The sequence below is a fragment of the Colletotrichum paranaense genome (assembly GCF_030867605.1).
Source record: "Colletotrichum paranaense strain IMI 384185 chromosome Unknown Scaffold_1.1, whole genome shotgun sequence".
Lineage (NCBI taxonomy): Eukaryota > Fungi > Ascomycota > Sordariomycetes > Glomerellales > Glomerellaceae > Colletotrichum > Colletotrichum paranaense.
The window spans coordinates 2,320,628-2,348,177 of NW_026848959.1; the positions used below are offsets into that span (position 1 = coordinate 2,320,628).

At 54.4% G+C, this 27,550-nt stretch overlaps 12 protein-coding genes across 12 annotated transcripts; 7 read left to right on the forward strand and 5 right to left on the reverse strand.

Annotated features, from left to right (window-relative positions):
• Window positions 1–107: 107 nt before the first annotated feature.
• CPAR01_00846 (complex 1 protein) lies at window positions 108–613 on the forward strand (the record flags this gene model as incomplete). Its single annotated transcript, XM_060485136.1, has 3 exons — window positions 108–203; window positions 332–472; window positions 539–613. 3 exons carry the CDS (start codon window positions 108–110, stop codon window positions 611–613), a joined length of 312 nt encoding a protein of 103 aa, XP_060355993.1.
• A 329-nt stretch (window positions 614–942) lies between these two features.
• CPAR01_00847 (ribosomal protein L36) lies at window positions 943–1,470 on the reverse strand (the record flags this gene model as incomplete). Its single annotated transcript, XM_060485137.1, has 2 exons — window positions 943–1,032; window positions 1,204–1,470. 2 exons carry the CDS (start codon window positions 1,468–1,470, stop codon window positions 943–945), a joined length of 357 nt encoding a protein of 118 aa, XP_060355994.1.
• Window positions 1,471–1,668: 198 nt separating this feature from the next.
• CPAR01_00848 (uncharacterized protein) lies at window positions 1,669–1,890 on the forward strand (the record flags this gene model as incomplete). The annotated part of the gene is made up of 1 exon (XM_060485138.1): window positions 1,669–1,890. The coding sequence occupies one exon, from the start codon at window positions 1,669–1,671 to the stop codon at window positions 1,888–1,890; it is 222 nt and encodes a 73-aa protein (XP_060355995.1).
• Window positions 1,891–2,079: 189 nt separating this feature from the next.
• CPAR01_00849 (threonine ammonia-lyase) lies at window positions 2,080–3,898 on the reverse strand (the record flags this gene model as incomplete). Its single annotated transcript, XM_060485139.1, has 2 exons — window positions 2,080–3,606; window positions 3,680–3,898. 2 exons carry the CDS (start codon window positions 3,896–3,898, stop codon window positions 2,080–2,082), a joined length of 1,746 nt encoding a protein of 581 aa, XP_060355996.1.
• Window positions 3,899–4,635: 737 nt separating this feature from the next.
• Window positions 4,636–5,504, forward strand: CPAR01_00850 (uncharacterized protein; the record flags this gene model as incomplete). Its single annotated transcript, XM_060485140.1, has 3 exons — window positions 4,636–4,703; window positions 4,803–4,873; window positions 4,930–5,504. The coding sequence occupies 3 exons, from the start codon at window positions 4,636–4,638 to the stop codon at window positions 5,502–5,504; spliced, it is 714 nt and encodes a 237-aa protein (XP_060355997.1).
• Window positions 5,505–7,331: 1,827 nt separating this feature from the next.
• On the forward strand, window positions 7,332–9,257 carry CPAR01_00851 (uncharacterized protein; the record flags this gene model as incomplete). The annotated part of the gene is made up of 2 exons (XM_060485141.1): window positions 7,332–7,397; window positions 7,506–9,257. The coding sequence occupies 2 exons, from the start codon at window positions 7,332–7,334 to the stop codon at window positions 9,255–9,257; spliced, it is 1,818 nt and encodes a 605-aa protein (XP_060355998.1).
• Window positions 9,258–9,613: 356 nt separating this feature from the next.
• Window positions 9,614–11,098, reverse strand: CPAR01_00852 (uncharacterized protein; the record flags this gene model as incomplete). The annotated part of the gene is made up of 4 exons (XM_060485142.1): window positions 9,614–9,745; window positions 9,803–10,240; window positions 10,306–10,422; window positions 10,538–11,098. The coding sequence occupies 4 exons, from the start codon at window positions 11,096–11,098 to the stop codon at window positions 9,614–9,616; spliced, it is 1,248 nt and encodes a 415-aa protein (XP_060355999.1).
• A 2,325-nt stretch (window positions 11,099–13,423) lies between these two features.
• Window positions 13,424–15,755, reverse strand: CPAR01_00853 (uncharacterized protein; the record flags this gene model as incomplete). The annotated part of the gene is made up of 2 exons (XM_060485143.1): window positions 13,424–15,434; window positions 15,514–15,755. 2 exons carry the CDS (start codon window positions 15,753–15,755, stop codon window positions 13,424–13,426), a joined length of 2,253 nt encoding a protein of 750 aa, XP_060356000.1.
• Window positions 15,756–17,500: 1,745 nt separating this feature from the next.
• Window positions 17,501–18,997, forward strand: CPAR01_00854 (abhydrolase; the record flags this gene model as incomplete). Its single annotated transcript, XM_060485144.1, has 6 exons — window positions 17,501–17,613; window positions 17,676–17,749; window positions 17,810–18,007; window positions 18,059–18,066; window positions 18,120–18,822; window positions 18,882–18,997. The coding sequence occupies 6 exons, from the start codon at window positions 17,501–17,503 to the stop codon at window positions 18,995–18,997; spliced, it is 1,212 nt and encodes a 403-aa protein (XP_060356001.1).
• A 949-nt stretch (window positions 18,998–19,946) lies between these two features.
• Window positions 19,947–21,839, forward strand: CPAR01_00855 (uncharacterized protein; the record flags this gene model as incomplete). Its single annotated transcript, XM_060485145.1, has 4 exons — window positions 19,947–20,653; window positions 20,710–21,292; window positions 21,348–21,742; window positions 21,812–21,839. 4 exons carry the CDS (start codon window positions 19,947–19,949, stop codon window positions 21,837–21,839), a joined length of 1,713 nt encoding a protein of 570 aa, XP_060356002.1.
• A 131-nt stretch (window positions 21,840–21,970) lies between these two features.
• On the reverse strand, window positions 21,971–23,150 carry CPAR01_00856 (glycylpeptide N-tetradecanoyltransferase; the record flags this gene model as incomplete). Its single annotated transcript, XM_060485146.1, has 3 exons — window positions 21,971–22,846; window positions 22,916–23,084; window positions 23,140–23,150. The coding sequence occupies 3 exons, from the start codon at window positions 23,148–23,150 to the stop codon at window positions 21,971–21,973; spliced, it is 1,056 nt and encodes a 351-aa protein (XP_060356003.1).
• A 1,230-nt stretch (window positions 23,151–24,380) lies between these two features.
• CPAR01_00857 (uncharacterized protein) lies at window positions 24,381–27,137 on the forward strand (the record flags this gene model as incomplete). The annotated part of the gene is made up of 1 exon (XM_060485147.1): window positions 24,381–27,137. One exon carries the CDS (start codon window positions 24,381–24,383, stop codon window positions 27,135–27,137), a length of 2,757 nt encoding a protein of 918 aa, XP_060356004.1.
• Window positions 27,138–27,550: the final 413 nt, after the last annotated feature.

Here is a 27,550-nt window from a genome sequence, read left to right on the forward strand (position 1 = left end):
ATTTGATATTGGTAAGTGAGAAACATCAACGTCTAATTGAGCCGAAACGTATTCAGTCTCACACCCAATTCGCAGATGTAGTCGGAGCCTCCCATCCCTTGGCCCTAATGCCCTTCAAAAATCCCCTGTGGTCAATTGCCCGCAGCTACTCTACCCGGCCAGCGAGGTCGCGGCTCGGGAAGAAGGCCTTGAGCCTGGATCATGTAAGAACCATTGCCATCATACTCTCTCTTCATGTCACTTTTGCAGCTCTTCACATGAGAATAGCGACCAAGAGTTTCAATCAATGACTGTGGAAAAATGTACAAGTACATGCTCACACTTTCCATAGTTCCTCCAGAGATCTCGCGTCATATCCCTCTACCGCGAAATCATCCGCGGCACACGGCGCATCGCCGACCCAAACACCCGCGCTGAGTCGAGACGGTACGCCCGCGATGAGTTCGAACGTCACCGAGATGTGACGGACCTTGTAAGCTCCCACGTCCCCTGCGCCCTTACCTCTCCTTCTTACGGGACTGACAATACTATGCTCCAGGGACACATCCGCTATCTCATCTCAACAGGCAAGACGGAGTGGCAGGGCATGGAACGATACGTCGACGGAATGTAAAGTTCTCATCATTGTAAAACCAGTAAAAAGGATCTTTGTATAATACACACCACAAAAGGTCTAACCCTCGCTGCAATTTGCTTCTATAGCTTGCAAGGTGCCCCGTGATGGAGGGGGATCTTTCTAAAAACTCCAGTGGGGCAATGGTATCGATCCCATGGACGTCTCTCAAAACTTGTCTACAGTCGCAACATCCTCACGTGCTGTCGCTCGCCCGATGCTCCATTTCTCTGAGCTTCCCCGGTCCCTCCTCTCTGTATGGTACAAGGTTTTCATACACACCACTTCGTTGATAGTCTCCCTCTCTGAACCCAGAACCGAAGAATCTCTCAAGATTGGCGTTGCTTGTGTCTGGGGTTCGCCTTGCAGATGACGTACAAGTATCCGTTATGTCTCTTGCCCGCCTTGCGTCTAACAATCTGTGGCGCATGAAGTTAGCAAAATGTCCATACCAAAGCTCAGCTTCACAATTCGAATCCTCCTCTGGTCGTCCATCCGGATATCCTCAATTCCACCTCCCCGAATCAACCTAGCCCATCCCCCAACGGCCTTCCCCCTCCCCCATAAACATGGAAAAAGCATAGGCTTACCTTGCAGTGCTCACACCTCTTCTTAACGGAGCTGTGCACCTTCATCCCCCTCGTCTGCTGCACCAAGGCATTTACCACGCCCGAGGCGCTCTTTCCGACCTGCGCGAGCATCGACTCGCTCTTTTGCGCCGGCTGCTTCGTCAGGATCGCCGTCGAGAGGGCGCGCGTCGCCGTGATTGTGGCAGCGGAGCTGGCGGCACGGGGGACCGTTGCGCGGGCGGTGCTGAGGGTCAGGGCCCTGAGGGAGGCGGCGAGGGAGGAAGCCATTGTGTAGTCTTTTCTCGATTTTCCTGGTCGATGTGTCGTCGGGCGGATTGTGAGAGGAAAGGTCGGACACGGTGGAAGTCGGGAGCTTAGGCTCTGGTGAGTTGGAAGTCTGATGGGTGCTGGAGCACGAGACTTGTCTATTGAGAGCTATCCGGAGCTACGAGGTCCGTATTTCGTGGTGAGGCGTGGAGCTTCGCGATGCCGACTGCTCTGGTGTTGAAGGGGGCCTGGATGGCCTCAGTTGGAGCATTTTCGACGGCTTGGCGTTCATCACGTGGTGTTGATGTCCGTGCGCTTATCGGCACCAGAACTCTTATCGCTCAGCTGCGGTATCGGATGAAAAGGCATCGACGATGGGATGACATTATTTTGAAAGTTGCGCGCAGCGAAGTACAGTTGACATGCAAGCAAACAAAATAGGTCATGTAAATATCCTCAATTGAGTCTGAATAGTCTATCTACAAGAGGCGGCTTTTCTTCTTCCCAAAGCTGCACCAGCATGCGTGATATTTCCCAATGTTCCGTTTTCTGTCACCCAAATGTTTGCAAAAACGCCCAGCGCCGTACGAAAATCAACCGCGTAAACGGGTTTTCCAAGCCTTCAATCCTCTAACTACGGAGGAAAGTCTTGAAGACGGCCGACTGGGTGCAGTCCTCCCACGGGTATCCAATCTCAGTCAAGAACGTCTCCAGTTGATCAACCTCGTTGTCGGGGCAGAGAATGCCCGCCAAGATCTTACCCGTGTCACCACCGTAGTTACGGTAGTTGAACAGACTAATATTGAACTTGGGACGCAGGGTCATGAGGAATTTCTCCAAAGCGCCGGGCCGCTCAGGGAAGTTGAACATGTACAAGCGCTCGTTGGGCACGTTGGAGCGACCACCGACGAGGTACCGGATGTGGCTCTTGGCGAGCTCGTCGCCCGAGAGATCCGTCACCGACATGTCGTGCGACCGAATGCGCTCCAAGAGCATCTGCAGCTCCTGTGTTCTTTGCGATGCAGGGGCTGTCAGGGAGATACCAATAAGAACATTGGCGACTTCGTCGGTCGCGTAGCGGTATGAGAACTCGGTCACGGAGTGGGGCATGATGCTGGTGATGAGGTTGGAGAAGGCACCGGGCTTCTCGGGAATGCTGACCGCCAGCAGGGCCTCCTTACCCTCACCAAGGGTGGCGCGCTCAGCGACGAAACGCAGCCTGTCAAAGTTCATGTTGGCGCCAGAGGTGACAGCCACCATGGTCTTGCGGCGATCGCTCGGGTTCTGAGCGACGTATTTCTTGAGGCCGGCAATGGAAAGGGCGCCGGCGGGCTCGAGACCGGCGCGAGTGTCGTCGTACATGTCCTTGATGGCAGCGCAGACCTCGTCCGTGGTGACTTGGATGACCTCATCCACAACGTCCTTGCAGAGGCGGAACGTCTCCTCGCCGACGGTCTTGACGGCGGCACCGTCTGCAAAGAGGCCGACGCTGTCCAACACCACTCGCTCTCCCTTGGCCAAGGACTGGACCAGAGCGTTGGCGTCGTAGGTCTCAACACCAATGATCTTAACGTGGGGCGCCATGCGCTTCACGTAGACACCAATTCCGGAGATGAGGCCACCACCTCCGACACAGCAAAAGATGGCATCGAGCTTGGACATGTTGATCTGGCCGAACAGCTCCATACCAATGGTTCCCTGGCCCGCAATGACGTACGGGTCGTCAAATGGCGGGATGTTGATCAGGCCGTCCTGCGCCGCTCTCCGGCCGCACTCCTCCTTGGCGGCATCGAAGTCGGCACCGTGCAAGACAACGTGTCCGCCCAGGCGCGCAACGTTCAGATGCTTGATGCTAGGTGTGGCTTCGGGCATGACGATGGTCGCGGGAATTTTGAGCTTGCGGGCCGAATAGGCAACGCCCTGAGCGTGGTTACCGGCGGAGCAACAGACGACGCCCTTCCAGCTAACGGCGGGGTCGAGGTGGGCCATCTTGTTGTAGGCGCCGCGCAGCTTGAAGCTGAAGACGGGCTGCTGGTCCTCGCGCTTGAGTAGAACATTGCACTCGAGTCGGTTGCTGAGGTTAACGGCGGGCTGGAGCGGTGTGACCTTGCAGGCTTCGTAGACGCGGGACGTCGCGGCGGCGATCATTCGGAGGTACTAGACGCGCATACAAATGATTAGCGGTGGTCCCAATTGAGCCATTAGCATTGCCATTGGGGAGTATTCTCACGTCTGGGTGGCCATCAGGCAGCAGAAAGTCCTCGGGAACAACACCCTTGATGCGGCTCCTTCTCTCCTCTGGCGGCGTGGACGGGTTGGCGCTGTACTCAGTCAAGGACATTCCGGCGGGCTGCGGTGTTCTTGGGCGCGGCGGGTGGTCGCCATTGACGCCATTGAGTGTTCCGTTGGTCATGACGGCGACAACGGGGGGCTCTGCGTTCTCTGACATTGTCCTGATGTCTTGGGAAAGGTGTTTGTGAGAAGAAGAGGAGTCACTAAGACCGGGACAGAAGCAGAGGAATCGCCCAAGAAAGAGTCACGAACGGCGGGCCCCAACAACCTAATCAACGGGACCAGACCGGCCTGAATTAAACTGGAAATTTGTTCATAGTGGGGCAGATATCGGAGCGCAAGTCGGGCTCGCGGGGTAGAACATCAGACGGTTTTTCTTGCGGTGTGTTGGCCAGCGCTGCCGTCCACGCCCTGTCAGCAGCTTCTCTGGCGCTGGAGATTGGCTAACGCACCCTTGTACCTGCTGTAGCGTCAGCAAGGGCGTCGTGCCCCCCCTGCTGTCAGTGTCCGTCACGCTGGGAGTTGAGGGCGACATCGCTGACACTGCAGACCGGGGTGTCTTATCGGGGCATGGACTGTGCGTCACATTATCTTATCAGATAACAGCCCGATAATACATACATATCTTGATAAGAATCCGAGCTGCACAAAATGTGGCTGGAGAGAGAGCAAGTTAAGCCACACCGCGCCGGCCGGGATTTGCCGCAAATCTGCTCAAGGGTCGAAGCTCTGGGCGCCGCGCAGCCAGTCCCCGAAAGCTAGGAGGGTCTCGGAGTCCATTTCATCATCGAATTCGCCGACTACTGCACTTTGGGGGAATAATCGCACGACCAATTTCCAACTCCACGATTGCGACTACTTCAACCACCATAACGCCAATTGCAAACCGCCAAAATGCCCGGCCCAGACGGAAAACCCTCGTTGCTCGATCAACCTATGCCATCATCTTTTGACGAGAACAAGTAAGCCAGTCCGCACCCCACTGTCGGGCTCTACGGGAGCTGCACATCATCAATAGTCTAGGAATTGGAGGTTTGCTAACCCACGCACGCGACCCGCAGCGAATTCTACGATGAGCGCGTTCTTCACAAGGCCTTCCGCAAGCTCAAGGAGGAGCCTCTGATCCCCCTCGGTAAGCAATTGCTCTCACCACTGCCCCTCTCTCCCCCGGAAACCTGCTGCATCTAGCCATTCTAACCAGTGTCGCAACCACAGGATGTGGTCTGACCGTCTTCGCCTTCGTCAACGCCTGGCGCGCGACCCGCCGCGGCGACGCCAGACAAGCCAACAAGATGTTCCGCGCCCGTGTCGCCGCCCAGGGCTTCACCGTCTTCGCCATGCTCGCCGGTAGCATCTACTACAACAAGGACCGCGAACGCACCGCCGAGCTGCGCAAGATCAAGGAGGCCAAGGACGCCGAGGAGCAGCGCCAGCGCTGGATCCGCGAGCTCGAGGCCCGCGACGAGGAGGAGAAGGCGCTCAAGGCAAGGATGCTGCAGAGGAGGGCGAGGCTCGATGCCAAGAACGCCGGTGAAGATACGCCAGCTGAGGGAGAGCAAGGCAAGACCGGGGGCGTGCTCGGTGCGCTGGGCTTGTCGGCGTGGAAGAAGTCTGAGGAGGGCGATGCTGCTGCGGGTGAGAAGCCGGTTGAGGAGAAGCCGCAGAAGAAGGAGAACCCTAAGAGCTCGCTTGGTGCCATTGGCGAGATTTACGGCAGAAAGCCGTCGTCGTCGGATGGGTCATCAGAAGAGCCCAAGAAATAAGGATGGACCAGGGCAAGATCGACACTCTGATTTGTATCACATCACGGCTACATTGTACAGTACTGGCATTGGCATCGACGCTTAGGACGAGCACATTGTCTCATTGAAGACTCCGCTCCGTCGTATATAAAACCGGGGGCGGCCGGCGGCGCATCTGGGTTGAATTGAATGGTTATCTGATATCTTGACAGAGGCAGGAGATGTGATCAGCCTTGGCGAAGCTGACCTGTCACTTGGCAGGCCAATCCTCGTATACCTATCCTCAGAAACGAGCGGCATGAATCAGCACGCACGCTGCAGTTGACCGGCTGTTATGAGGCCTTCCGGCGGGATCATGGTTGACTCCGTGCAAGCTCCACGACGGCCTCAGCAACGACAGCATGGCCATGAGGCGGGAGCAACGGAACCTAGCTCTCTTAGTTTTGGACTTATAACCCGGCTACGTGACTCTGTGCGTTCGTGGGCGGTCTAGAAATCTGAGGATGTCTGGACCGAAGATAAGCATTTCGTTAGAGGGCCAAACTCTGATAAACTTTGGGATGTTATTTGAACGCATTTCTCAAGGGCTCCTCGGTGTATATTGTCACAACACATCGCTACTACCTTAGTGTCTAAAGACGGAACCTGCCCGCCGGATCTTGGAGATCTGAACAAGTACGCAAGAAAGTATGCACCTCTTTTGTAAGAGAACCAATGTAATTCAGGTTGCTGTGCCTGAGTCTATACAGCCATGCAACACCAACTTGTCCAGTATACTAGGTAGAGACCGAGTCAAGTGAGTGCTTCCTCACAATTCGGTTCCTTGATGAACGAATAGCACAACTTATTGCAGCATTAAATACACTTCCATGGTCAAAAGAGCGACGTCAAAGCGGCTGCGAAGATGGGCGTCGCTCTTTTGACCAGTCCAAGGATGCGCCAACTACATGTTCTACCATTGCTGCGACGATAACGGCATGCCCGGCGGCTGAGCCACCAACATTATATGCCCCGGGAAGCTGGAGTCACTTACGGAATTGGGCGCGACATTGAATGAGTGCAACTAGTCCAAGAATTATCTCTTTCCTTATAGTGCTTTGAAAAATTGCGACATTAGGCGACGAAGCAAAGCTGCCGGCGCGACGGGGGCGGGCTCGAGCTGCAGAGACAAGGTTGAATAGGTGAATTAAAAAAGATCCAGCTTACTTGAGCTGTGTCTCGCAATACTCATTCGATTACTGAGAAACTTCGAGATTTGTGTATTCTTCAGCCTATCCCATTCTCAAGGCATATGCATCAGTTTGGTCCCATTCCTCTCATCAGTTGCGACGGGACATTTGCCCAGGAGCTGAACATAGTTACACTATAATCCTGAGTGCAGCCTGTAGGAGGACTTGGCTTTTGTCATTCCCTATGATAGTCATCGACCGACACTATTGATATGCCAAGGTGAGAGAGCAGGCATCCGCAAGTGTCAGTCAACTGAGGTGAGCTGTGTGCTGCATTTGATGACTAAAACTCGCATGGAGGGGCAAGGAGCTCGGGCCAGTGACAGTGACGTTAGCGGGGTTCCTCCACTGCTGGGGAAGGACGGGAGACCCGCACTGGTCTGACACCCGCTGAGCTGTGCTAAGGCCGCCCGTCGCTTTGTCTCCTGATGGAGGATGCACCCCAGACATTGGGCCTTCCGTCATCAACCTTCGCATCCATGCTCCTCCTACTTCTCCCTCTCTCTCCTTCTTCCTCCTCTTTCGACATGGCCATGGCTAGTGATGATTGCGCCACAGCATACTGTACAATTCTAAACCTCGACTTCGATGCCTCTTGAACCGAAACACAAAGCTCATCATGGGACAAGCCCTGTCTGACGAGAACTCGCGGCAGGCGACGCACGAGGAGCTCACTCGTGAACTCGTAAGTCGCCGGGTGCACTACCCACCAAAACCACACTGCACCCTCCGTCCTTGAACCAGATCAACCCATCATCTGTATAGTACTTACGCTGACCATCGATTACAACAGGCCACTCGGTTTGCTGAAAAGTGCTTCACCTCGCTCGAGCTATATTCGTTCAAAGATGTCTTCAAAAGCTTGGCAGATAACCAAGGCGATATCCGTTACTTGAAGGAAGACACACTCGCACGGTTCCTCGAAATACCCGATATCCTCCACGTCTCGCCTGTAATATTTCAGATGGTGTCCTACATCGGCGCCTTCCCCTTCTTGCAGGATGCTCCCGCGGTTCTCGGTATCGATCAGATGATCATGGTCATCGTTATCATGACGCAGAGACACAAGCGGGTTCTGGCCAAGGGAGCTACGGATAGGGCCAAGCTCCTCTTCAAGAGTCTCGCAGTACACGATCGCAGGGCATCTGAAGCAGCTGCTGCTGCTGAGGACTCTAAAGAGGCGCCGCCAAACGAACCCAAGGGCGCAAGCCATGCGGTTGGCTTCGCAGTCGACGAACCTGTGGACGAACCCGAGGAAGACGACGACGATCTCGAGATCGCAGCCTTTGAGCTTCTTGATATCCACGATGCCGTTTGGCAGGGTGATGCGCCAAAGATGCAAGGGGCCATGATACCCGCGGATAACTTCCGCAAGCTGCTGATGCTACTGATCCTGATTGCACCACTGAGTCCCCAGGAGAGTCTGTCAATGTACTCCACTCGGGTCAGGGGCGACGAACTGGAAAGCCTGCGCGCTACCGCAGAGAACATTCTGGCTGCCTTCTTGAATGTCGAAAAAGCCCCTGGTATCAAGTTTGGTCACTTCAACCGAGTGCTCCCTGTTTGCTTCCCGAACCTCTTCAATGGGTTCAGCCCCCTGTTTGAGCACTTCCTCTTCTCCAAGAACTTGGATTTCACAAAACACAAGGGCGAAGACCCCGTAGCCGCCGAAAAGCAGCCGGAGGAAGTCGTGCAACCTTTGCTGCAAGACACTGCGGAAATTCTCAACCTAAATGTCCTCTCACAACTATCCTTCTTCCTCCCAGGATCCGACCTGTTTAGAAGACTACGGCTTCTGTACTCCGGCAACGAAGACGGCTTCTCCACGGGAAGCTTCGAGAGCAAAGTCTTCAATTGGCGAGCACCCACCATCCTTCTGGTACGCGGCACTCGGCTGAATGACGCGCCTCACGGCAGTCAGGAGTCAAATTTTGCTGCCTCCATCCCTCCACGTCGCTTCCCGAACAGCGGCAAGGGAGAGCGCCTGACCTTCGGCGTTTATGTTAGTCAACCATGGAAGCACACAGCCAAGGAATGCTTTGGCGAACGAGACACCGTGCTTTTCCAGCTGGAGCCCGTCCACGATGTGTTCCCAGCTTCCAAATACAACTCGGATTACGTTGCCTTCACCAAGGCGCCTACTAATCGACCTATGCTCGGCGTCGGATGCCCCCATCCCCGACAGACGCAAGCTCACCGGAGGCAGACCATGCTGTCTCTCGGCGCCGTCTCCTTGCTACTCGACGACTCTTTCGAGTTTGGAGTGTTCACCCACGACTGGACCACTGGTGGCGGCGCATTCCAAACGAGCACGACGCGAAAGTTTGACTTTCAAGATCGGTTCGAGATTGAGAGCCTGGAAGTCTGGGGTTGCGGAGGGGACGAGGAGGCCAAGGCGCAGGCGGAGCACTGGGCTTGGGAGCATCGTGAGGCGGAAGCTCGGCGGAAGATCAATTTGGGCTCTGGTGACATTGAGGCTGATCGTGCGCTGCTTGAAATGGCTGGTCTCGTGGGCAACAACCAGAGTGGTGGCTCCATGATTTGAGTCTCGCTCGAGTTGTTCTCCTAATTACTCTTCATGTGCATTGCTACTACTGGGACAACAAGTCATAAGTTTCAGGGTGCTCTAGATTAGGTGTTTATTGGTTTTGTAGCATAGGATTCCCACAGACTATCCCCGACAACGATGACTTTTCAGTTCTTCACGATTCCTGTTGATGATAAGTCCTCCCAATTGTAATCATGCCCAAAACTTGAGCGTTATGTTGCCTTCAGCCACCATACACCACCACCACCACCACCACCACCCTTAAAGAGACCCAGTGAAGCCTGTGAAGTCGCCTTGCTGGCAATGAAACGACAAGCCTCGAGAGAGCGGACGAGCGACGTCTGAATCGTCATTCATTTGACCTCATACGCTGCGATAGCCACCTCGAAGGCGTGGTTGATGCCCTGCCCCTTCCAGATATCGTAGTCTAGCAGAGACTGGTGGTGCGGATCTCTCAACTTGCTGCGCAAGGCACTGGCAGAGGCCTAGTAATGATGGTACACGTGGTCAGCATCCCAGCGTCCCCATCATTCCACAGATACTTCGCAGTAGTGACTCAAAGCAGAAACTGGAATAGGAGCCTCACTCACCAACGCGGTATACTCGAGCTGCTTCACGACGTTGTAAATCCTGTGGTTCGCGTACGACTGGTACTTTGACACGGGGGCCTTGGCCGTGATGAGGCGAAGGAGCTTCTTCATGGACGGGTGGTCGCGGCGCCAGGGGAGATGAGGCCACGAGTTGCCAGCCTCCTCGGGTCTGTCGTTGTTGTTCTCAGGATGTCCTGGTGGTGGCGGCGGTGTGGTGGGTCTGGCGGGTTGGATTGTGACTGTGGTGGTGACGAGCTGCTCGTCGATGGCGCGGGGACGGTGGGCCATTGTGTTTGTTGGGAGGCCGATTGTCATGTTTGCTGTTGTTTGGGTGGGTAGGGCAGGGGCCGTCGTTGGGACGTGGGTGATTTGGAGTTCGCGGCCGGAGAACTGCGTTTTGTGAATACTTGTGATGGGGATGGATTAGGAGGGGGGAATGGGGGAAAGCGACTTACGTCTTGGTAGCATTTGAGGATGTCGAATTCATCTTCGTAGTGGAAGTGTGCGTTGACGAGGGCTTGTTCAATCTTCCAGAGGACCCATTCGATGTGACGGAGGCCGTCTAGAACAACCTGAGGTGGGGATAAGTGAGTTCTTCAGAAAGGAAATGATGAGGTCAAGGGAGTGGGAGAGAGTTGAGGAGGTAGTCAAGGTCATAACACGAAGGACGGCAGAGAGAAAACTTACGATATAAGGTCCCTTGTTGTGGACGAGCCAAGGAACATATTCATACTGCCACTGATACACAGCAGTCTGCAAGTCCCCAGTCTTCCACGCAATCCCCTTGTAATATTCACAAAGCTGCTCTCTGGAGATACCCTCATGATGCCCATGGGGCTCCCGATGCGGGGGATCCGAGTGAGGAGGATGAGGAGGCGGAGGAGGGGCGACACCGCTCCTCGCAATGGAGTTCACCGCCACCGTCGCGGCATCGCGGAGGCTCTCACCCTCATCAGAGGCAGAAACAGAACCAGCGAGGGCGGCCGAGGCGTCGAGTTCGATGGCGGCCCAGGCTACCTCACCCGCGGCGGCGAGCTTGTACTCGTCGTTCTTGGAGAGGGCGGTGGCGGGGAAAAAGGCGGAGGGGTCTATGCCGTGGACGGGGCCGGTGATGAAGTTTTTGAGGGGTTCGCGGATGGCAGCGTCGAGGGTTGAGTCTGGGACTATGATTGGTTTTGCGGATTCTGGGATTGTGGCGGCGTGGGTGAGGGTTAGCAGTGCTGCTGGGAGGAGGAGTTGGGACTTCATTGCGAAGGATTGGGATGAGGAGATTGAAACGAGTGTGATGATGAGGGAATTGGAGAGGAGGATTATGAGGGGGCCCGTTTGTTATATAGATCATCATGGCATCTCTGTTGGATAGATATCCTGAATTATCTACAGACTACGTCGTCTTGTGGATTGAGTTCCGGGCCGGAGTGGATTGTGCGTGATGCCCGGTTGTGCGTTGACCTGGAGGGACAGTTTACCGAGAGAAGCTGATGATAAAACTCTACTCGAGAGATGGCGCTTCTTCCCGGGTCGCCCTACTCTAATACGGCACCTCGAGGAACAGAGAACAATCAAATACGAATCTACACGGCTTCTGAGTGTCCAAAGTCAAGCATGTGCTGTCCAAAACCTCAGACGCCTCCCCTAAGCCATCAACCATATGTCGACGGCCCGTGACTGTGAGTTTCAATATTTCCTGTCGTGGTCCGAACTAACGTTTTCTTTCCGCGGGGTAACCACGTTTCCGGCATTGGAGAGCATTTCTTCCTGTTTGTCCATGATACATCAGAGCGAAACGAACGTGTCTCTACGCTTTTGCTATGTGATGTGGGAAATCCGAGTGGATTGGTTTTGTTCGAGTTTGGAGAACCAACAGACTAATACCAATACGGAGAGGAAAGATCATCACCCATATGGGAGAATCCCATGGAATCACAAATATTCCCTCATCGATGGCGCGCCTTCGGCTTTCGGGATCTTGTGTCACAGAAGACGGGGGGTTCTCAAGGGAGCCACTTGTGTTCAACAGCTTAGATAGAGTCTGGAAATCTCGAAGGAAAGCTGGATCTATCGAGTCCATAAACAACTCGTGAACAGCCGATGTGCATTTTTAGACTACTCTATTTGATATGCGGTGGCAATTTGTTTGTGCTCCGATCATATAGTCATGAAAGGGATAGTGATGACTGCAACCCCTGAGTGGATGACTTCCAGGTCTCTGGCATAAACGCAGTGATACTTGGCACGTATTCTTGTAGACTCTAATCCTTCTCTTGCCAACTGTACTTTGAGAGTGTGTCACAACTCTCTTGAGTCAAGCATAGAGAGGGTGTCGCAGGCTGGAGATGAATCTCATTCATCTATTCATCAATGCATCTATCGTCAAGTATCCTACCGAGGTCGGGCGCCTGCAGAAAGGAGAAGGTCATCTGTCTTCTCATGCCTACCTACCACGTAAGCTATGTGTGCGTGCCCTTTCATAAAAGGCGTCCCATCTGAGAGGCCCAAACCACTCTTCACAAGATAGCCAAAAGTCGAAAAAAACAAAAGCAACCCGAGCCAGTATTGAACCTCTAGCCCACCTACACCCGAAGGTCAGCGATGAAGCTTTGGTGGACCATTCAACCAACGGACCTAAATACCCGGATTGCTGGGAGTTGAGGAGGCCTGACTACAGATAAGGAAATGGTTGGGGGGGGGGGGGCGCTTGAGGTGGGAAATGAAGTGGAAGGAAGGAACTCTATGGCAAGGTAGTTACTAGTAGGTAGACACGGAAAGAGGGTGAGTAGGAACTGAGATGGAAGGAAAGTGCGCCTTCTTCCACTCCAAGAATGAATGGAAGGGAAGCCCTGACCGTGGGAAGGTACTAGCATAAGGTATTGTATGCGAAAAGCAAGAAGGATCAGGAAAAGGAAAAGGCATCCCGAGACTCAGAACTAAGGTACCTTCAGCAGGATTCACATAATCTCAATTCCTGAGGGCTGGCTGGAAAATGCCTGGGTGGGTTGGCTGGGGTATATCTCTATCGAGAAGAATCATCAATACGAGCCCAGGACAGCATGTGTACTTGTTATATTCTTTATTTTCTGATCAGATAAGCAGCAGTCAGGCATGCCAATGCTCACATACATCTCTGACCACTGCCTCTCTCCTCCGTCCCACAACTCCATCGAAGCGGGGGTTTTGGGGGTAATAATAAAAATGAGTCGAGCCACACCATATCCCAACCTCACGCCCGAGGCCTTTCAACACTCTCAAACACCAAATTGGAATAAAGATGGAAAAATAGTATGTGGGAGAGGCATTCCCCTCTTGTGATAGACCACTCCAGTTCCCTTTTCCCAATCAAAAACAGAATCAGATCCCAATCCTTTGCTCTGTACAGTAACGTGAACAACAAAGTAGCAACAACAGCAGTGCGGAAAGATGGCCATCCCGTGCCTTATGCAACGCGAACAAACGGACCTGACCCAAATGCTCAGTACGACACCTACTCTCCTCACTCGAGGCCCCCGGCCGCCGGTCGCTCGCTGTGGTGTGTCGTCTAGGTAATACATGGTGCGCTTTCTAGCTGCGTCGAGTTCAAGAAGATGATGACTCGGAGTCCTTAGCCGCCAAGAGCTCAATCATCTTCTCGTATTCTATGTCCTTGTCCAGAGGATCGCGGCCAACGGCCTCGCAGGACTCTTGGAACACCTCATCTGCCGAAGAGGGCTTCTTGCCCGCTGTCTTTTCGGTTCTCTTCCACTCTTCAAACCATTTCTTATTGAAACTCCGAACGAATTTGGACGTCACAGGTCCCCATTGCACTGACTGCTGCTTGGGAGCCGGGTGCTCTGGTGCTGTTGACTCTGGTCTCGCTATTAGGCCGCTCAGGCCAGGGGTATCTTTGCCATTTTGCTCGCTGTTGGGTTCTTGCTCTCCACGTGGCAAGCGCATGGCGAGAAGGACGTATTCCGCCCTCGTCATATTGTCCATCACATCGTCCATGTACCTCATGACTTCTTCCTGGGGTGCCACTGCTCTCTGCAAGTACTCGAGGTGACGAGCTGATTGAGCGTACAGCCGAACGGTGACAGGCTGGTAGTAATCAAGCTTGGCATCGCCTCCATACTCTAGCTGACTGCCCTTGCGAACAATGAGGAACGATGCGATAGCCTGCTGTCCGCCGGGCAGATACTCGAGAATGCTGTATTTTGGAAACAGGTAACGATCGCCATTTCCGCCAGCAAAGTCGAGGCAGACGCCTGAGATCTCAGGCCTCGCAGGTGGCGGAGGGCCCTTTGACCGAAGGGCTTGCTGAGGGGGATGCTGTATTTGTGGGGCTGCTGGAGTCGGGGCCGGTGAAGCAGCAGGCGCAGCTGCCGCTGGTTTGACGGGATGGCCATTCGCGGTGCCGTTGATGGCAGCCTGTGTCGTCGGGGTTTGAGGCGTCGGGGTGTTCTGCGCACTCTTGAGTTCCTTGTGCAACTTGTCGAGAGATGCTTTGAGGTCAGTGGCGTCGGTGAAGCCAGGCTTGTTGTCGGCTATCCGTCGGATCATAGTCTGCAACGGTTTCGCGTCCAGAGCCGCTCTCACCAAGGCCACAACCAAAGGGTCGCTTCCGCGCGGAGGCAGAAGTTCTGACGACTTTTGCTTCGGATTCGTAGCGAGTACGATATCCAGAATTGTCCGTACCTCGTCGGCAAAATACTTGACTGTCCTCCCGTCAACCAATAGCCTGTCCGCTGAAGGACCCTGTTGCCCGCCTTTCCTCTTATACTCCGCCGTGATTTGATCAATGATCTTTTGAAAGTTGCTTAGTTCATCCGGCTTTGCTTCACCAGCGGCGACCCGTTTCATCAAGTCTCGTAGATGAGGGTCTTCAGATGCCTTCTCGGCTAGCGTCATAATGATGGGATCGGTCCCTTGTGGTTTTGCCGCCGGCGGTTTTGCGGCCCCCGGAGCTGGTGTCGGCGTTGAGCTCGACGGTCGTGAGTTTGGTGCTGAAGGTGCCGCAGCCAAAGGAGGAACGGGATGTGATGGCGTCCCCGGCGCTGCTGCTGAAACTGGTGCCGCAACCGCCGGGACCAATGGAGCTACCGGCCGTGGCGGAGGTGGCGTCGCACTGGCGGTCCGCATAGGCTCCAAAGTGCGCGGCGAGGGCATCACTTTAGGTGGCTCATTCGCAGCCGACGAGGGCGGCCTGGACGGTGGCTGCTGAGGAGCAGGTGACGGAGGAGCCGGACTCTGGGCGGAAGGCGTCGGCTTCGACTCGTTGGGACCGAGTGCAGGACTTGGGTTCGGATTTGCTGGTGAAGGTGGAGGGGGCATAGCTCCATTGGGAGGACCATATTGCAAAATGGGCCGAAAGGTAGCTTGCGTGGTGGGTGCGGGAGGTTTGGGGTCCTTGATCGCCCAAAGGGTAACATCGAAAACGTGTGGCTCGATCGTGATTGTGCAGGGCCCAATCTTGCTCATGGTATCTTTGGGTGGATTCTTGGGGTCTTCGGTTGCGTTTTTCTTTCGTCCAGGTTTCGTCCAGTACTTCTCGAATAGTCCCTCGGCCAGCCATTTGTGTCGCGACCGGCTCAGCGATTCGGCAAGAACACCACTATGGGCCAAAGGTCAGTTATGTGCATCCACAAGCCACGGCCAAGCCGACGGCTAGATCTCAGGGCATACGGTCTTACCTCTCTTGAAATGACTGATACTCCTTCGCGGGGAGGTCATCGGGTTGGGCATCCTCGACGGTCGGAAGCGGCTTCCCGGCCTGAATGGACTTGGGGAGCGAAGGGGGCGGCGGTGGTGGTTCCTCGACTGGTACTGGGACTGGCGTAACTGATCGGGGCTCGGGAGGGGTGACGGTGCGCTTCTTTGCGACGTGTTCGACACGCGCCGCAGCCCTGGCGGGCAACTTCCTCTTCCTCTCCATGTCGAATGTGCCGTTTCCCCGTCGCAGAGTTCAGGGTATCACGAGTAGGTTCCCGAGCGTGTCGGTATTTTCATCATCAGCGGAAGAAGCCACAGCCCCCGACTGCGCGCGGCGCCGTTGTCGTACTCTCTTGGGAGGAGTGTGGAGGGGGCACGAATATGCTGCACGTGGGAGAGCAGGGGAGGTGGGAGTGAAGTCGAGTCGTGAATATATCGGCTTTAAGCTGTTCGCAGGATATCGGGACTTGTTCTCACGGGGCGGAGTCTGCGTGGGCTTCACGCGTGGGTTGTGTCGGGAATACCTGTGGAGGAATGAATGGATTTGGAGACTCGGGGAAGGGTTCGTGTGAGTGAGTTGAATTGGGGTGGACGGGATATTAGCATGGGGAGCTTTGTATGGGATGCATCAGCGGCGACCAGCAAGAGGCATGGAAAAAAAGGTACAAAATGAGATGTACCTGAGGCTCCGGCTGGGCTGTTGCCGCCTCTTTTTTCTTTCGGAGATGCAAGAGCGCGGTTGCTCATTCTGCTGCGCTGCTGCTGCTCCTGCTGCTGCTCCTGCTGCTGCTTGCCGGGTACCAAGGTACACCCTCCATCACGTCCCACGTCCAGGTAGGTCCTTCCCACTTGGTGCACGTCGACTTTCCGCGGTGCCGTGCCGTCCAGTCGCAGCGGATGAAAGAGCAGGCGGGCTGTGAGTTTAACAGGAACAGCCATATTTGATTGGCTTGGAATAGGACCCGGAAAAACTGGGCACTTTGCCGCGCCCTGACTGGACGAAGCGCACGGGGCACATGGGGTTTTCGGTTCCATAGAAGGGTCCCGCCCGCCATTCACATCGCGCCAAAATCGTCGCATGCTTTGTCATGTACCTATGTACCGTGATAGGTACCGTGGCGCATGTACCTCGTTCTGCAATGCACTCCGGATCATTCCTTCTCCTGCCACATCAACCAAGACGGGAGCCTCCTGTTCCTCCACCCAGTTCCCTTGGATCTCCTATTGCTTTCTCCTGTATGAATCCTGAAGTAAAGCACTTGCCAATGCGTCGCGCAGGTCACCAGATCCACGGAAGTTGCTTACCGGCCGTACTTTGGCTCGTGTTTGCGTAAGCTCACAATGTGTGGGGGAAACTGCAGATGTGTGAGTGAATGTGGCTGTGAAGCTTGGAGAAATGGCCAGACCAAATTACTCTCGCGGTACTTTGTAGCCATCTCTCCGCATTTAGCAAATTAACCCGACCATAGGCGCGCTGCCAAGTCCATGCACAAATACCTAATTATCTCAGCAATGGTTGTCATCGGAGTAAATCAAACGGACTGAATGAAGCGTTTCTGTTTGCCTATGTCATGAAAATCAATTTACAAGAAATAGGCAGTGGTGGCGGGGAGAAAAACGCATCTGATACCGACGGATGATCTGTTGTCGTCGGCGTGCGGCTCAGACCAGAGTTGCGAAAGGTTGCCGCATTCTGGGGACTGCGCCTACTAGCGGCAAGTACTTCGGGTTGGCACGCTCAACTACCCTGAAGGAAAGTACACTCAGCTAAAGGCCTCTCCATGTCACCATCCCTGCGGATTCGCAGGCAATTCCAACCTCAAGCAAGGAACCAGTTCGCCAAGGCATCACTCACGGTGGCCACATCACCGCCACCCGCCATGTGTAGATAACTCGGAAGTCTCTCAATCTCATCTCTGGTGTCTTTCACATCCCTCTGCATCTTTGCATCAGCACAGCACTTCGATAATGACGGTTCCGCTTTCGCCGATCCTGCGGACGGCCGTCTGGGTCGTGGCGGCTCCGCTGGGCCTCTACTTCACTTTCCTGGCCCTAGGCGCAACACCTTTCTTCCAACGACAGTAAGACTTGTTGTCATATATCTCTTGCTCCTGGTCAGCATTTTCTAATGAAATTATTAAAGCTTTCTGTACGCCCACAAGATCAACACCCTCTGGTGGCGTGACGTTGACAAGCCTGAGAGATGGGGCTTTGCAAGTAAGTCTGCGCACCAACCCCCATGTAAGACGCGCCATTGCTGACAACCTCCCTCCAAAGAGGGCCAAGCCACGCCTTTTTCGCTCGAAACTCCAGATGGAGTGAGCTTGTATGCATGGCATGTTATGCCTCTGCCTCAGTACCTGAAGCAGGAGGAGAGATTCTCAGTGCAGAAGGGTGGCTTTTGCCAAGATTTCACCGAAACCGAGTCTTTCAAGGCTTTGAAAGAGGATCCGGATGCTCGGGTTGTACTTTCATGTAAGTCATTAATTATCATTACATATGCTTCCAAACGCTAATTAGTCGTAGTCCACGGTGTAAGAAATGTCCGACTCGTGATTTCCTATGCTCTCATACTGACCATGTGCAGAACGCTGGTGACATTGCGCAAGGCCATAGGCCGGACAGCTACCATGTCATTACTGATACTTCATCATACCACGTCCTGGCAATCGACTATCGTGGCTTTGGTCACTCGACAGGTCGCCCAACCGAGTACGGCCTGATTCAAGATGCCGCCACTCTGATCGACTGGGTCATCAACGTTGCCGGCGTGCCCTCGGACCGCATCGTTCTTCTCGGCCAGAGTCTCGGCACAGCCGTGACCAGCGGTGTCGCCGAGCTCTACGCCTCGCAAGGAATCGAATTCGGCGGTGTCATTCTCGTCGCGGGCTTCAGCAACCTGCCCAAGATGCTGAGCGGCTACAAGATTGGCGGCTTGTTTCCCGTGCTGGGACCCTTGAAGGTCTGGCCAGGCTTCTTGGAGTACATGGAGGGCTTCATCTACGACAAGTGGCCGTCGGTCGATAGGCTGGAGAGCCTGGTCAAGCTGACGAAGAGACGTCTGCGCTTGACGCTCATCTCGGCCAAGGACGATGCGGACATTCCCTGGACGGAGAGCAACAAGCTTTTCCGCGCGGCTGCGAATGCGACTGTCCCTGAGGGGCTGAGTGACCATTCATTCGAGGCGTGGAAGGACGTGCGTACTATTCACAAGGGCAAGAACGCCTTTGTAACTACATGGAACGCTGAGCCAAACATCATAATTCGCCAGGAGCTTTTCCCGCACGGTGGTAAGTAAACTTAATCGATAAGGCTATTTTGTGAAGGGCATTCTTTCTAACTCTCGCAGGACACAACGACATCATGGGATATGCGCCTGTAATTCTTGCAGTGATGCGTTCCTTCGACCTCGCAGGCACGGCTTATGACATGGCAGGATCGGATACTAGCAGTAGAACATTATAATCGCGGTTATGGGCTTTCCATGCCGGTATCTTTTGCATAGAACTCAAGAGCGCCAGCATTAGAGTAGAGCGGAAGGTGTTTAGTTGTTGTACCTCATAGCACCTATTCGAGGGTGCAATTACTTGTTTGGAAGAAGGAACAGTTGTGACTTTTGCGTTGGCGCTTCGGTCTCCTGGTATAGAATTGATTTAGTCTGGCATGATATCCATATTTCCTCGGTTTTCATTCCTGCTGCCTCTAGGGCATGGATGAGTAGACCACTCAGTCGCAATACCAACAGAATAGCGCGATACTCGGGGTTATGAATCTTGAGGGGATTTACTCAGACTTTTCAATGATTCATTGCCTCAGAAGAGTATGCAGCAAACTATTGTTTCATTTGACGCACTTTTGATCATATTCCATCACTCGAGGATAACAACTCATGAGGTATTTACACTTATCAAGGGTCTGAGTAGTCACCCAGGAGGGAGCCATAAATGCCAACAAGCAGAAGTTGAGAATGAAGAACATTTCATTTTTCATCGTTAAAATTCTTGAAACACGAATAACTCAACTAAAATGGACCCGTTCACCTTAGTGAACACGTTGAACTTTGAATAGTGACTCTTGAACAAGTCGTCCAGAATGCGTTGTCATAACTAGTCTTTCGCAGTTTAGCGCCAGGGTGTTGGGAGGGGACTGATCGCCGCACCGCGGGTTGGCACCTTCTGCCCCGCAGTGCCATGGCCCCTAGCAGGTGACCCCGCCATGATGCAGTCACACAAACACAGCTGGAGCCTGTACCGCCTGGGAGCACAGCTGGCACATGAAACTGTCCTCTCTCGCGCCAAAACTTCTTCCCCGCCATTCCCACCGCGCAAGCTTGAACAGAGCTCCAGGAAGCTCCCACCAACAACCCCGAAAATCGACCACTCCCACCACAAACCGTCGAATAGAGGACAATAAGATGCCTGCCGAAGAGTCTAAACCCCTTGACCCGGCCGTCAAAGACGCCAACGACACCCTTGCCGAGGCGAGCGACAAGGGCAAGGGCAAGGAAGTCGAGGTCGAGTCCGAGGACGATGAGGAGGAGGATGCGCCCGAGACTGCACCCGGCGCAACTGCAGATGCTCCCAAGAAGAAGAAGAAGAAGTCCAAAAGAAAGAAGGTCAAGGATGCGCTCACCGGCAAGCCCAGCGACCCGGAGGCTGCCATCAAGGAGGCCATCGGTGGTCTGACGCCCCAACAGCTCACTGAGCTTCTCGCCCTGAACCCGGCGTTGGCGAACGAGCTCGGCGTTGGAAGCTCTAGCAACAAGTCGGCCGAGGAGACCGCTGCGGCGATGAAGAACTTGAACCTGCAGGACATTATGACGGGTCTGGCCTCGGCTGGCAAGAACGCCAAGGATATGGCGAGCTACAAGTTCTGGGCCACGCAACCCGTGCCCAAGTTTGGTGAGGCGGAGGCTAAGGTTGAGGATGGCCCAATCCGCATTCAAAAGGTGGAAGAGGTTCCTACGGAGGCGTCGCCAATGGTCGCTGGCTTCGAGTGGGTTACAATGAACCTCGAGGACGAGGGGGAGATGAAGGAGGTGTACGAGCTGCTCAACGGCCACTATGTCGAGGACGACGAGGCCATGTTCCGCTTCAATTACTCACCAGCCATGCTTAAATGGTAAGTACTCTGCTTTAAGTAACATGCAGACAGGCCTAAGCTGACCATCTTCGCAGGGCCCTCATGGCTCCTGGCTGGCGCAAGGAGTGGCACGTCGGTGTTCGCGCAACGCAGTCTAGAAAGCTCGTTGCCTTCATTTCCGCCATCCCCGTCAACCTGCGCGTGCGCAAGAACGTCGTCACTTGCTCTGAGGTCAACTTCATGGTTGTCCACAAGAAGCTCCGTGGCAAGCGCCTCGCTCCCGTGCTGATCAAGGAGATCACGCGCCGCAGCAACCTGCGCGAGATCTGGCAGGGTCTCTACACGGGTGGTGTGGTGCTGCCCAAGCCCGTCAGCACATGCCGTTACTTCCACCGCGCCCTCAACTGGCAGAAGCTGTACGAGGTCGGTTTCAGCCCGCTGCCCCCCAATAGCAAGCCGCAGTACCAGATTCGCAAGTACCAGCTTCCAGATAACACGTCGACCAAGGGCCTCCGCGAGCTCCAGGAGAAGGACCTTGATGCGGCAAACGAACTTCTGGCCAAGTACTTGAAGCGTTTCGACATGGCCCCTGAGTTCTCCAAGGACGAGTTCAGGCACTGGTTCCTCCATGACAAGAATGCCCCTGGCGAGCAGGTCATCTGGACATATGTCGTTGAGGTTCGTTGCATGTCCCTATCCCTTCTCTGCCCAATGTATACTGACATCCAGCTAGACCAATGGAAAGATCACCGACTTCTTCTCCTTCTACTGCCTCGAGTCTACCGTGATCAACAGCTCAAAGCACCAAGTCGTTCGTGCCGCCTACCTCTGGTACTACGCCTCCGAAGTTGGCCTGACCACGCCCCTCGACAAAGCCGCCCTGAAGACACGATTGAACTCCCTTATTGGCGACGCCCTGATCTTGGGCAAGAAGAACAAGTTCGATGTCTTCAACGGCCTGTCGTTGCTCGACAACGGCCTCTTCCTGGAGCAGCAGAAGTTCGGCCCCGGTGACGGCCAGCTCCACTACTACCTCTTCAACTACCGTGCGGCCCCTATTGCTGGCGGCGTGGACCGGAGAAACAAGCTCGACGAGGAGAACCTGAGTGGCATTGGCTTGGTAATGTTGTAAGTCGCATGAGATTATGAGCGGATGACGGAGGAGGAAAACCCAAGGGTGGTGAGCACAGCGAATAGCTGCATGCATACCGGCGTTAGGAGATGAATGTGAGGTATCACAGTAAATGAATCAAGCCATCACGAGCTATGACTACTCTTCATCGTGTGTCATGTCACAATCTGCCATGCTCTGCTCTCTGGGTTTCCGCCCAGCGGCTACACCAAATCCACCCAATCCTAAGCACTCATCTTTTCCACCGTTGCGATCCTTTCCTCCAACCACTTGTTCATCCACGGCACCCTATCCATAATGGGTGCATGCCCCATGCCCTCCACGAACTCTACGACACCCGGCTGCAGATGCTCGGCCAGTAACCTCCCGTGATGCGAGTCAATCATGACATCGCCTAGCCCGTGAATGACGGCGATGCGCTCCCTGCCGACCTGGTCCGCGAGCTGTTTTAGTTGGGCGGGCGACTTGTGATGCCACCCCGCCGCAACGAGCTGCTGCAGAAAACCACGGATACTGAATAACCCAGGCGTGTTCCTCTTGATCAGCTCCTGCGCCTGGAACCGCTGGAAATTACTCTCGAACCGACCGTACCCCTGCCCGCCGTCCGCCGGGCCACACTTGTACGTCGCGTCGTTGGGCAGCTCGGCCGCCTCGTCGGGCATGACGAGCCAGTCGGCGGGGAAGAGCTTGAGCGAGGTATCCGCGATACTCCGGTCCGCCGATTTGGGGACGAGCATGGCGGCGCGGTCGCGCATGTTTTCGAGGAGAGATTTCGTGTTTTCGATCCAGGGGGCCGTGCAGAGCAACGTCACGGAGGCGAAGAGGTTAGGGGCGGCGAAGGCGAGTTCTTGGGAGATCATGCCGCCCATGGAGATGCCAAAGAGGTGGACGGAGCGGGAGGCGGTCCAGCCTACGTGGGTGAGGACTTCGAGGGCGTCGTGGGCCATTTCGGAGGTGGAGTAGCGGATGTAGGGGACGTCGGACTCGCCCATGCCGCGGTTGTCGAGGATGAGGACGGAGTATTTGGAGGCGTTGTCGTGGCCAAAGTATTTTGTTTGGCGCTGCCATGAGGTTTTGAGGCCTGCCAGGCCCATTATGAACTTTTGGGGTTTGTGTTAGTTCAAGGTCTGACGGGAATGAAAACATGGAAGTGGGTGACGATTGCGTACTATGATCTTTGAGGGGCCGTGGCCGTGGATTTCCCAGGCGATGTTGAAGGGGCCGCCTCGGTCCTTGGCGACGGGACATTTTCCCTTGCGATCGGGTTCGAGGTTCCATATTGTTGAGGAGTATGAGGGATGCCTCATTGTCTCTTCCGCCGTGGGAAAGACTGGTACTCTGGTCATCTCGTCAGCATACATGGCTGTTACGTAGATGACTGGTTGAAGCTTACTTTGTCGCCATGGCTGCTGTTCTGGAAGGGATTATAGATGATAAATTCAGAGGTCCGTGGATCTTAGGATGACCCAACACGTGGATTCAGCGTGGTTATACTATGTACTCTTCGTGTTCGGGATAAAGAAATCTGTAAATGTTTGGAGAACCCCGGATGAGTGGCGTTGAAAGGTGTTACAGATGAGTTTGGATTGAACTCGAGGGGGGGCTGCGTATGAGAGCTATGAGCTAGGCATGTGAGCTGAAGAATGAGATAGAGGGAAGCTCGATTCTCGATAGATCCCTGCGCCCTAAGAAAGATGCGACGAAAGAAGCAAGCGTTTCTTAATAACAACTTGTAGCTTTAGCGTCCTTGTGGAGGGGGGAAACTGTGCAATCGGATCAGTTTGTCTAAATTACATAAATGCAGAACATGCGGGCTCTCAAGAGACTAAATGCGATCATGGGATTGTGTCAAGCGCAATGCGGTGCGCAATAAGCGGCTGGTGACGTTGTCCATCGAAGGCGACGGTTATAGAGGTACAGATGTGACACGAGCAGATATGTGGGAATGGAAGTACTCTGGTAACATAGAATCGTGCGACATGGGGGTTCCACTTGGACTATGCCTCGGCATCGGGGAGCTCTCATTCACCGCAGGCAGGGCTCCAGCACTGACAAGGACGTTGCATGCTGTTGGTTCATTCAAGTTGATGATCTCCGGGTAGAAGAATATCAGATGAAGCTGGGATTATGTAGTTTGCTATATGAGAGAGCTATTCCTTCGTTTTCACGTGTACTGATAAGTGTACTAGTCCCATTGTAGTTGAAGATGGCGCACCTATTGTAAGACGACTTGAGTCTTTGACTTTCCGGAGAGCCATCCGTAGTGGTATTCGAGGGATACGTACCGCCACAGACGATACTGGAAACGGACAGTTGGAGCTCGAGCCATTTGCTGACTGATGGAGACGCCAAGGAACATCTGCCATGTGGTTGACCGCCTTCTTCAGCAATGTGGGCCAAAGCGGCAGAATCGATAGCTGGCGCAACTGCGACGCTGCTTACCCTGCACGTTACTGCTGGCCGTTTCGTTTGCTGGATGATCACCAACGACACCTCTCATCAGCTAGCATCATCCAGGAAAACCAGCATCACCAAACATTTGTCTCTCTAGATCTTCAAGCATTCGAATACGCGAATGCGAAGCCTTAAATAACACTCAACATGCTTCACGTATAGCTACGTCTAGGCACCATCATGTGGCTTCCGCTGCCATCAACCGACACCCTGACGCGGCCACGCATCGCCGTGGTCCTCTTCTCTGCTGTCGCCGCGGCGTCTCTGGGCTACTACACCTACCAGGCCAACAGAGACCAGTACGATGAGGTCCCAGGCCCAGGCCTTCACCGAAGCAATGCCGTCCGCCGGAACCACAGAAGATCACGTCGCAATTCACTCTCCTCCGAAGGCTCCCATGGCGACGAGAATGTCGATCTCGACGCAGAGCGTCCTGCGAACGACGCCGATACGATAGTTGACGGCGGGACGGTTGACGAATGGTGGAACGACCCTAATAGCATGCAACCCCAAGCGCGAGCTGGTCACAACATCGTCAGTCTTCTGTTTAGGGTATCGGAGGACAATGCCAGGCGAAACGCGTGCGTCCATAGAGGATGCGCATGCAATGCCTGCGGCATGGTGCCCATCCGCGGTGTCCGATACCGATGCGCCAATTGTGCCGACTTTGACCTCTGCGAAACCTGCGAATCCCAAGGCGTCCACATCAAGACTCACATCTTCTACAAGATCAAAGTGCCCGCCCCGCCCTTTGGACCCCGCCAGATGCAGCCCGTTTGGTACACCGGTGACCCTGATACACAAATACGGAATCTATCTAAAGGCTTGATGGCTAGACTTAGCAGGGAAACCGGCTTCGAAAGGCCCGAGATTGAAGCTTTCTGGGAACAGTTTACGTACATGGCGAACACGGAATGGCGCGAGGACCCCGACGAACTGGCGCTGGCCATGGACAAGAAGACCTTTGAGCGATGCCTGGTTCCATCGGGTGGCTCTAGACACGCAACACCAAACCTCATCCACGACCGCATGTTCTCGTTCTATGACACCAACAACGACGACCTCATTGGCTTCACAGAGTTTCTCCACGGTCTTGCATACCGCAAACGCAAGGACAAGCTGCGCAAAATCTTCGAAGGCTATGATATAGACGGAGACGGTTTTGTCAACCGCCGCGACTTCCTACGTATGTTCCGCGCATACTACGTCCTCTACAAGCAGATGCACCGCGACATTCTCGACGGACTCGACGATCAGCTTATGGGCAGCACCGAAGCACAGCAGCTCGTCACTAGTAGACAACCCCTGAGTAGCCTGTTTGGCCGAGAGGGTAGAGTGCCTCGCGCTGATGGCAATAACCGCAGTGAGGGCAAGATCTTCCACCCAAATGGAGATGTGGAGCTGGAACCGGGTAGGCGTGGTGTCGTCAGCGACAATAGGGTCGATACCTCAGGACGAGAGGATGTGCTTACTCGGCTGTTCGCGCCTTACATTGGAAGTCCCTGGTCTCTCCAAATGCGATCTCCTGATAGCGAGCCTGACACGCCATACTGGGATGCTCTGCTGAACCCGCCTACCACCATTGACGACCTTCCTGCTCTGCTTACTGGGCAACGTCGTGAACGCAATGGCATTGATTTCGACTTTGAGATTGAGATGGGCAGCTCAGATGGTGAAGAAGGAGGTAACAACAATTCGGATGCGGAAAACAGGAGTCAACCAGGTGACGATCCGGCACAAGTCAACGGCACCACAAACCACAATCAGAGAGTTGATCCCGATCAGTTCACCAACGCAATGCCTACCGAGAGCCAGCTCAGAGCTCAGGTTATCAACCATAAGAGGCAGATGGCCCCCGATATCGAGCGTAAAAGGCGGCAAGCTGCCAGAAAACAGTTGCACGACAGATGGAAGAGAAGGCAGTTTTACCTTGACGAAGAAGAGGGTGGCCTTGCCCCCGATGGCTGGCAATCCGATGAAGATGTCTTGGTGAACCTCAATGGTGTTGCGGAAAGCTCAAAGGCGGCACAACAGCAGACATTACCTCCTCGATCTCGATCGTCGTCAAAGGTTCGCTTCGCAGAAGATATGGATGACTACGAGATCCGATCCAATCCCTCGACATCTTCTAGGAGCGTGCCCGAGCGTTGGGGAGGCATGGAGATCCCTGATGAGGAACGCGACGCAGGCAGGGAGATCCTCTACCAGGTTACGCAGCAGGCCTTCAACGAGCTCCTTGATGCTATATTCAAGGACAAGGAGAACTTGGCCGTCAAGGCAGCTGCGACCAAGGCAAAACGAGCTAAGAACAGGCCTCTGTTCGAGCACTTGACTGTCGCTGAGCCGATGCGCAAGGTGGTCGAGCCACGACAACCGAGAAAGGCCCTAGACGAGGATAAACCTGTTGCCGAAAGAACCCTGGAAGAACTTCTGATGACTAGCGGTTACAGAATCGGGGAGAATGGCGAAACGGAAAACGTTCCCATCTCAGAAGAGCGTCAGAGGGTGGAAGAAGTCATTGACTCGGATGAGGATGATGTTGAGGTGAATGAAGACAACGAGGAAGACGTCTCGACCGTGGAGGAAGCCGAGTATCGGGACCCTACTATGCCTCAGTTCCGTCCGAACAGCGAGGCGGATGAGCCTATGTCTCCTGGAAGCACCCCGCCCACTTCAGACGACTCCTCGTTGTCGACTAAGGGACTCAAGTCGCCCTTGCAGGGAAAGACACCGAAGTCTTCCAAGGAGTCAAAATCCATTCCGCACTTTACGCTGCTGGAATGGAAACGGCTTGATTTAGCCGAGAAGGAAGCTGCCGATCGCGGCGGCTGGGGCAAGCTCAGCTTTGATGAGTTTGAGGAAATCTACAAGAGCCAGGAGAACGCTGGTAATCGTCTGGACTACCTTGGTAGCTGGGTCGACTTTTGCATCCCCTAGCGCGAAGGAAACAACAGGAGACAGTCTGACCAATCACGGCCCTGGCCGACACCGTTTCTCGAAGCATACGCTGCCGAAGATTGCCCCAGGGAATACGAGGAATGCGATGAATCCTTGGGATGGGAGGATTCATTGGGATCTTTTGATAGTGACAGCCCGTCTGATCAGTTCACTGATAGCGATGTCCCCTCGAGCATGGTACAGAGTTTTTCAAGCTTGGTGAGACATGCTGCAGTGGACGCGGATGTAGATGCAGATCAGAGACGGCTATGGGGTTGATACTCGGGCTGCCTTGCACCAGTGAGGTGACTGTACCCTGCATGATAGAAGCTGAAAGGCCTCAGCGTAGACAACATCGTCTTGAGTATTGCATTAGAGCGGCTACTCTCAACCCGGAGTTTTGAGAACAGGGG